Source organism: Cimex lectularius, unplaced genomic scaffold (assembly GCF_000648675.2).
Source record: "Cimex lectularius strain Harlan isolate CLEC.00 unplaced genomic scaffold, Clec_2.1 scaffold213, whole genome shotgun sequence".
Lineage (NCBI taxonomy): Eukaryota > Metazoa > Arthropoda > Insecta > Hemiptera > Cimicidae > Cimex > Cimex lectularius.
This window is the reverse complement of record NW_019392753.1, coordinates 61899-71887: the sequence shown is the minus strand read 5'-3', so window position 1 is coordinate 71887 and position 9989 is coordinate 61899. Positions and strand designations below refer to the sequence as shown.

At 29.9% G+C, this 9989-nt stretch overlaps 1 protein-coding gene across 2 annotated transcripts in view; it reads right to left on the bottom strand.

The window, feature by feature from the left end:
* Positions 1-754: 754 nt before the first annotated feature.
* LOC106669203 (potassium/sodium hyperpolarization-activated cyclic nucleotide-gated channel 2) overlaps positions 755-9989 on the bottom strand; it is a 49850-nt gene continuing 40615 nt past the window's right edge. The window contains exons 8-10 of one of the 2 annotated variants that reach the window (XM_024227276.1): positions 9785-9902; positions 6098-6374; positions 755-1243 (exon numbers count right to left, since the gene is read on the bottom strand). In XM_024227276.1, the coding sequence (XP_024083044.1) occupies positions 913-1243; positions 6098-6374; positions 9785-9902 (726 nt within the window). In that variant the 3' untranslated portion in view covers positions 755-912. The remainder of the gene's footprint in view (positions 1244-6097; positions 6375-9784; positions 9903-9989) is intronic. The other variant, XM_024227277.1, reaches the window with a different exon arrangement.

The following is a 9989-nucleotide window of genomic DNA, read 5'->3' as shown; positions in this document are numbered from 1 at the left end:
GTACGAACTCTTTTCATCTTGTTCAAAATATATTTACATTTTAAGATCTTCACTCTATAATAATTAATATTTACATTGCACCATTTTGTGATGCACTTATAAAAGATTTGGTTTATTAATTGATGTTATTATATTAAATTCTGTTAAATCCGACAAAATATTCTTTATATAAAATAGGACAGAATTTATTAGAATACTTTTCAATCTATAGAAATATTATTTTGGCATAGGCAAATTAATTTTTGTTTTTAGTGTGTATAAACCATGTAACTATTAAATTAAGTATGAAAAAGAAACATTTCATAAAGCAGAAAAGTTCATTTTAACATGAAAAATATTTTAGCATGTACACAAATAACTCTTAAACCTAAAAGTAAGTAACAAGTCACATTGTAAATTGCCAAGTACAATTTATACATGGTCTGCTTATGAATGCTAAACCAAGTAACAAAATTACAATTAAATTTAAAATCACAGCTTTATCATTTATTTCATTGTGATATAACACAATTAAAACATTCTTCAATCAACGAAATATAAATTATTTAACTATAACAATTTATTTTTGTACACAACATTTTGCAAAAAAAACTGTCAACTTTTGAACTTGAAAAGTTGAAAGTGTTTCAGCATCATTGGTAGTCAAATAGATTAACAATCAAACATATAACACTCATAAAAGTATTGTTTATACATTTATAAACAACATATTTATACATTTTAATGTAATTTATTGTTAAATTAAACATATTAAGTCAATAATATTTCATTTGTAAAAAAAAATTTTTTATAAAGTGTTGTATTATTAGTCTCAGCCAAAATCTAATAAACAAATTAATTCATTTTGAGTAGGTACTTAAAAGCAGGTATTGTGTGAAATGGTTTTATGAAATATGTGTTAGTTATTTCCTGTTACTGGTATGTATTGTTTGATTCGTCCTTATTAAATGTGTCTGATTTATGGAAAGTTGGTCTGGTGCTCATTTGAAGCTCATGAATAGCAGCAAAGTTGGTCTCGGATTTGGGACGTGGGAGGCTTGCTGTTAAAATATGAAGGCTTCTTCCAAGTTCACTGATTAGTGACCTATTGCCGACAGATTCGACTGATGTATTTGCATGTTCTGCTTGTTCAGACAATGCATTCACGACTGCATTTATTGTTTTACTCTCACTTCCCATTTCTTCTTCTTCTTCCTCTTCATGATGCGAAACAAGGTTAGGATTTTTACCAATTTTGTTTAACCTGTAAAAATAAAATTGACAATTTAATGAATCAGACTCAAAATTGCAATCTTAAATGGTGTATTAACAAAATATTTTTTCTTTTAACTCATATATTACTATATTACGGGAACTTTTTTTAAAGTTTTCTTCATGTGGTCTGCTAGGTGAAGAACCTGTAATTTCATTTCCGAACATTTTGATATGATATGTTGAAATAGTGAGGAGCAGTCAGGAATAAAATATTTTAGATAAACACCTTGTTGTTCATTTTTTTGCCACTGTTTCAACCTCAAATCGGGTCATCTTCAGGGCCGGGGTTAATTACAAAATATATGTTTATTTGAAAAATTAACAAACATCGGTAAAAAATGAAAAAGGTGTTTATCTAAAATAATTATTCCAGACCGCTCCTAACTACTTCAACGAATTATTGAACAGCCAGTTGCTGTATATCACACATTTTGATATGCCTATCCTCACATCATCACAGACACACTTTAGATAACCAAATGCCGAAATGCATCCAACACATCCCGTGAGAATGATCGGTAACGACAAAATTACAACTGTATTTTTGTTTGAAATGTTTTAATGCCTTGTGAAGTGACTTTAAGAGGAAAATTTTGTTTAATTAACTTACTAGGTTGAGAAAATTAAATACATAAATAAACTATTACTAATATTTTTGTAAAATGTATTATCTAATTTTAAAACAAAAATTTTGGGGATTGCCAGTGCCATTGGGTTAGAGTGGCTGACTTGTTATTTCCCCTATTAACAGTTGTAAGTTTGAATCCCTGTGTAGCCATGGCAATTTAATTGATAATAATTTGAAAAAAAGTATTTTAAAGTTGTTCTGACCCCCTCTACCAATACAGCCCATTGGTAGTTGAATATCAGGTCCTTCTCAGGTATGACAGGAATTAATGTTTACTTTTACAATTACTTTATATTTGCAAATTCAAATCAATTTAAACAAAAATATTATGATTTGTCATTAGGTTATTATCAGAATGATTGATCTGTAGTAAACAGGATTTCTCATTCTTGAAATAATGTATGATTTGTATATTCATCTTCCATGGGATAATTTGACTGTTTATTGTTATCAGTCTATTGACTGTGTACAATTAATTTTCTGGCTGGTGTTGGATCTAGTACGATTAGCAAAGATGAAGAAACTCACCTTTGCCATACATGCCACAAAGCATACATCAATATATAATAATTATTATAAGTGATAACTATTGGTTTTATATGTGTTTAAATTCTTGCTACAAACTAACGTGATTTGTTTTTATTTTATATTTATCCAAAACTGGATAGTTTTGATATGCTTCTTCTCACTTTAATATTTTTTTCAATTTGATCAGTTGCCTACTAATACACAAGTTTCCCCCTGTTTTATCAATTATTTCACATTAAATCATTAATTTTATTGTCTAAATTAACCTGCCAAGTACTTGTTTCTTAGTATGTGAATTTTGAAAGAAAATCATTAATATACAATAAAAACATTTCAAACAGAAAAAAAAAACTGTATCAGTTATAAAAATATTTAATATCCAAAACATACTATTTCAATTTGTTCTAAATCTACTTGTGAACTTGAATTCACTTTTAAAAATAAGTAGAGAAACCCTGATTCTTTGGTCGAAAGGATCCTTTCTTTCAGGTAGTACTCAGGTTAACAGTGGAACTTCACTTATTCATATTACAATTTTAAAATAATTTTATTTTTGTTCATACAAGTTTGTATATTGTTTGTAAAAAGTTTGTCTGAAATGGCAAATATCTAAATGTACCCATATAACATTAATCTGTCAATAATAATAGTATTTAATGTATATGCCCATAATTATTAATTTAAAAACAATGTTGTATTTTTCACACTTAAATGGATTTTAAATTAACTTAATGTAAGTAAATTGCATAAATGATTGAAGTTTAAAAAAAAAGTATTTGTTAAAGCTGGGTGATACCAGTTATACTAGAAATATTTATCAATTAAAAGTTTAAAATAACTGTTCAATCACGAACTCTCAAGCAGGGGACTTTTTTCTTTTAATCTATAATGAACAAATATGAAATAAAATATAAATATGACCATGTATATTCAATATAGAAAATAATTACCTTGTAATGGGGTGTATAAAAAAACTAATCAATACATTAAAATATATGAAAAATAAAATAAAGATAATTATTTTGATTTCAGTTCACTATTTTGAAGTTATGGAGTAAAGTTTGAAGAAAAATAATTAAGCCCTTTTCCAAATTTATGTTGAGGTTCATTACATACTAAACATTATCATGGAGCGATTGTGAATAGTATAGCATACAAATAAGCAATTATTAATATAAACAAATATTCAGGTTTAAAATTATTTTAAAGTAATGAGTTAAAACTATTTTTTTATACTAATGATATTTAAGTCGTTTTCTAGAAAATTATTATTGATAATATTTTGAGATTGATATATTTTTGGATTGGACACACAAATTAGTTTTATGTTTTGTAATCGAGTTCTTGTTACTAGAGAGTGTGCATGGGTTGGGTTATAGTTAAGGACAGGTTTTATTAAATTAGGGATGGTTAGTTTGAATAGAGGTTGGGCAAAAAAGGGATATGGTCACGATTATTTAGGTTGGTTAGTTTAGGTAAGGTTATGCTTAAGTAGGGTTAGGGACAGGTTTGGTTAGGTTAGAATAGATTATGTTAGGGAAGAGATAATTTAGGTAGGGTTTGGGTAAAGTAAAGCTAGGAATGGGTTTGGTTAGTCAAAGTTAAAGAAGGGGTTAGGTTTAGGGCTAGATATTGGATTGGTTATGTTAGGTTAGCGATGGGTAAGAGTTAAGGGTGGGGCCGGGTTATTTCAGGTTAAGTTAGAAATGAGCCAGGTTTATTGTTAGGGGTGGGTTTAATTACATTAGATAAAACAGGATAGAATTAAAATTAAAGACAGCTAAATTTAGGTAGGATAAGGGATGGGATTGATTATGTTATGTTACAGACAGGTTAGGAACATGGTTTGATTGTGTTAGATAAGAGGTGGGATAATCCTTGAATGAGTTAGGTTGGCTAAGGTTAAGAATAGGTTACATATCCATGATTCAAGGTTTTTGTGAAATGGAGAAAATAGGAGAGTAAGAAGCACGAGTTTTATGTACATGCTAACTCCTTTTTTCTAACCTTTGGTTAACAAATAACTAAAGAAATTGATATTGGAAATCATTTATTCGTCATATTTTCCAATATGTAATGTTAAATAAATTAAAATACGTTAGATTTTTAAAGACTGTAAGTAGCAGGAATGAGGATAAGTTAAAATGTTTTGACATGACACTTCCTTGTAATAATATTATTTCTATATTTTAAAAATAGAAAACATTTTGCAATTTTAACAATAAAAACCATTTTAAATTTTTTAAAAGACATTAAGAAGGATGATATTAGGGTTTAATCAAAAATAATTTAATTGGTCATTTTAATTTTTTTATTAGAATTATTTAGAATATATGTAAAAATATCATGAAAAAATACTTAAAATGTCAAATCATCCTAATGTTAATTTTTTAAAGTTGTTGAATCATCACCAATTTTTTTAAGAGGTGTTAATAGAATTACAGCCTTGCACCATCAAGTAAATTTTTATATTTATGGGCCAAAAAGATTAGCTTTTGAAATTTCCATTGTGTTTGATAAGTTGAGTTTTGTAAAACTATCTTTGTAAATACAATTTTTTCAATTTTAGTGTTCATGAATATAAAACTTTAAATCAATAAAGTTTTATTAAAGGAATATTTCAATATTTTTTAAAAATTAAATATTGCATATTTATTTTTGGCACTGTTTGACCTGCAGATAATTTAAATGGTACTTTTATTTAAATATTTAAATTTAAAACGAAATAAACCAATTAAAGAACTAACACTCACATGCACATAAGCACACGTATGCGTATACTTTCACACAGATTCACTTGTGTGACAAGATTTAACATTTTGTAAAAAAAAAAAAAATACTTATATAAATTATGACAATTAGGTTTTCCTGTGTATATTGGCATATTTAATAAAGTAGTTTAACTATAATAACACTTTACAATAAAATAAATTCCTATACTTTTTACAAAAGAATAAACAAAACTAAAAAAAATGTACAAAATTCATATTTACATGCATTGAATTAGTTAATTAGGTCTACTTTAGATAACATAGCATTTAGTTAAAAACGTTAAAATAATTACAAATAGAGGCAGAGTTAATAATTTACTCTGCTTGAACACATAAAAAACTAAAGTTAAATCAAATTATCATGCTACACACTAAATCATGCAAATATAAATCTGATAAAATAATGTACTAGACAAGTTAATAAATGTAAAAAACTAAATAAATAAAAACAATTAAAAAGTGCTAAAATGCTGAGTATGATTTCATATCTATGTCATTGCTTTGCTTACAGGAATCAACTATTACAATAACATTGTTTAAGCAAGTGATAACATAAAAAATAAGTAATAAAATAGGTAATATAACATTAAAAAATTAAAATACACGTATTAAAATAAAATAAGAACAGCAATAAGAAAAATAAACAAATAAAACAAACTATTTCTAAATAGGTACATGCATGAATTAAACATAGACATTAAAATTATAAAAATCTTAGCCAAAGTAAAATAAAAATGTAAGTAATTTAAATAAATTAAAAATGTAATAATAAAGCAGAGTTCATTGGTAAAATTTGATAATTGAAAATATAAAATAAAATTCATGCTAAAGTCGATGCTCTTCAATATTATTATCTACTGCAACTGGAGGTGTATTATGTTCTCGTGCCCGTTGTCGCTCACGATTTATACGATACCTTTCAGCTGCTACACTCTCCATCGTTCGTCTCATGAGTGGATATTGGTCGAGAACTGCATTGAAGTGTTCTACTGAGAGGGAGAAAAGGTTGCAGTACGTTTCAGCACGAACACTTGCGACTCTTCTTGCATTTGTTAGAAGACAAATTTCACCAAAATAAGAGCCATCACTAAGACTTGTTGCCACCTCTCCATTCGCCATGACAATATCAACAATTCCTTCTTGTATAAAATACATTTTTGTGCCTATCGTTCCTTCCTTGATTATAATATCACCTAAAATAAACCAAAGAAAATTAATAAAGGTTTAATTAGGAGCAGTAAGAATATAACAATCTGTACAGTAGAAACTTGTTAGTTTCAACTTAATTGGGACTGATTGTGCCCTGTTTGGATTAGCTGCAATAATAGAGAAGCAATCAGTATAAAGATCAGGTGATATACAATTAGAAAAAATAAAATAAAATAAAACGACAAGGGATATAGTAATTTTGATTTTTTTGTCATAAGTCATTTTGATTATTTTTGACTGCCTATACTAGCTATTTTGGTCTATCGGATGCATTTATACTTCATTCCTTCTTCAGTTTTTAATAATGGTTTGTGTTAAACCCAACAATGACGATGATGAAATGCCCTAACGCACCCCCTAATGCCCTGTCAGACCAACCCAGCGAAAATCATTAGGCTGAAATTATCAGTAGTGATCGAATTACATCATGATGCTTGTTCAGCCTACTAAACCACAGTACATGTGAATTAATTTATGGCTCAGAAGTATGAATATTGAAAAATAAATGACTGAATGAATGAACAATGCTTTTATTTACATCAATATGTAATACAACAAAATATAATTTTATAAAAAGTAGATTTTTTTAAATAAAATGATAACTTAATTTATAATATTATAACCTGTCTGTCGAGTTGTCTAATTAAACGATACAATACAAAATTGGGGAAAAAAACTGTTATTACACTTATCTACTAAGCACTAATTAGAACTCACTAATTAAACTTCAGCCATTACTTCAAAGATTTGGCAATATTTTTTTATCCAACCATGGCTATTTCAATATGCAATCTCAGATAGACCATGAATAGGTTGGATTTGATTTAATGAAAATACGGTTCAAGGTTTCTGTTGCTTGCCATATATTAGTGACCTAATCAAAAAAGTAGGTAAAATTCTTAGATGAGAAGGTATTTGAGTAGCTTCTAGAGGTACTTGTTCTCTTAGAAACATCCTTTCAAAACCTAAAAAAACATTGATAACTTGTCAAAAAGCCAACTTAATTGTAATGATTATGATATTAAATATATAGAGCAAAGCGGCAGAGAAATTAAAACAAGAGTTAAAAAACACTTGCCTAAATCAAACAAGTAAGGGCTTTATTCTAGAGGCAGATGGGAGTAAAACCCAGGACGAGAGAAGCACCCAGGAAGAAATGATTGCGGTCCACTTCCCAAGGACGCAGAGCATGTGGATGACAAAGAGGAGACCTGGAAAGAACTGAGCAGAAACTGCCAACTGTTCAAAAAGGCTAGGAGTCTTTCAGGTAAAATATTACTCCCAACAAAGTTAAATGGGCAATAAGCACATTTAACACCTACAAATCACCAGGAGGGGACAATATTTTCCCTATGTTATTGCAACAGGGACTGGAATCCCTGTTACCAATACTGGTAAACATTTTCAGGGCTCAGCTATGAACTAGCACATATCCCAAAGATATGTAGACACACAAGGGGTTGTGTACATACCGAAAGGAGGAAGTTCCACCACAGATTCGGCAAAGGCAGTAGGACCCATAAGCCTAACTTCTTTTGTCCAGAAAACAATGGTGAAAATTATAGGCCAAGAAATTAAGGACAATTATCGTGTAAAAATTACCCTTCATGATCAGCAGCATGCATACTAAAACATTAAAGCCACGGAGATGGCCCCAAACAAATTGGTAGAGCATGTTCACAAATCATTCGAAGATAGGAAAATAGCACTCTGCTACTTCATGGATATATAGGGAGCCTTTGACAATACCTCGTACAAAGCTATTGAGACGGCTGTATAGAGGAAAGGCATAGACCTCCCAACTACAAATTGGAAATTAGCAATGCTGAGATATCAGATAATAAGCACTGAACTTGGTCATCAGACTATACAAATACCTATACTAGGTGCCACCAAGAAGGGGTACTATTGCCACTTCTCTGGCTGCTAGTAATCATGATCTAATCGAAGAACTCAATGAGTTACGATACCATACCATAGGTTACGCAGATGGAAACAATCAAAAAAGGGAAATTTGAAGACACTCTGTCAAATCAAATGTAAAGTACCCTAAATATTATAGGAAGATGGAACGAGAAAAAGGCAGTAAAAATTGGGGAATATACTTCAAAATGGCATACTGGTTGTACAGCACAACGGTAAGACCCTTAGCATAAAGACTTATGAAGCTCTAGCATGGTGGCCAGAGGCACTAAATAAGGAGACGCAGACCAAATTACAAAGTCTACAAGGACTAGCGTGTCTCAATACTAGACGGGCAATGCATACCTGCCCACTAAAGTAATGGAGACTGCACTCATCCTCCCAACATTACATGTTTATGTACAAAAGGTGGCTTTTGAGAGTGTCAACAGACTCCTTAGATATAAAGAAAGAAAACCAGATCTAAGGAGTAGCCACCACAAAATGGAATGAGAAATAAAAACTCAAACATTGGATAAACACTCTAGGTATGAGACAAGCTAAGAGATTTATCAACATCTCAAAACGGAAAACGAAAGAATTCCTCTCTTTCAGCAGGCAGGATTTGAGAAGGATTAAAGGCCTTTATATCTGCCACTGCCCTCTTAACTATCACCTTAAGAAAAATGGGCAAGGCTGAGAAGGAAACATGCTGGCTCTGTCAGGAAGAGCCAGAGACATCGGCACATATTTTTTGCGAATGCGGCATTTGCCCGTTTATGGTACAGCCACTTTGGTAGGACATTTCTCATACCCAAAGAGTTCCGTGAAGAGGCACCAAGGAAATTGCTCTGTTTTATAAGGAAAAAAGCACACTTTCCAAGGTAAGGCTATAAGACATAGGGGTTCCACAATAGACTTGTTTAGGTTGCAGTGGAGAAAAAATTGTATTCAACCCCCCACCAACCCACCAAAAAACTTAAACAAATTTTCTGAATTTAAGGACCATTTAAACTTTTTAAAAAACACACACACACCCAATTTAAATACAACAGTGTTTCACAGTTTCAATAAAGGGAGGGAAGTAGATTTGGTTTAAGAAATTTGAAATAAAAAATGTAAAATTAAACGATTATTCGGAGATTGTAACATTAAACATGGAGATAAATGCATAAATAATGTAATATGTTTTGATTTAATTTAATTTTAAACATGTTCCTGGTGTTGCATGTTTTTTAATCCAAGACAAAGTAATAAGTTTTTATGTACAAGAAAGTCAGCAGTATAAATGACAGGATGGGTCTAATAATACTCCCCTACTGTATGCAGGCTTGTATAAGTCTGTGAGTATTTGTTGCCTCACCTCAGTTTTTTCAAGGATTGCAGGATTACTTTATAAGTGGTGGTAGGAAATGTTTAAGTTTATAAAGAATTGTACCTAATAAACTCAAAAACTTAACAATTTATTAAAATGAACTTGTGATATTTTTACCTGGCTGGAAGACTTCGTAACGAAGTTTTGTAACAACATCAGATACAAAATTCCCATCTGCATTAGCAAAAAATGGAACAGAAGCCACTAAAGAACGACAGTTGTAGTTTATTACATCCTGAAAATCAGACAACATAAAACCAATTTAATTCAAACAACATATTTAAATTTAAAAAATCTATTAATTACTGTGTTTTACTCTTTC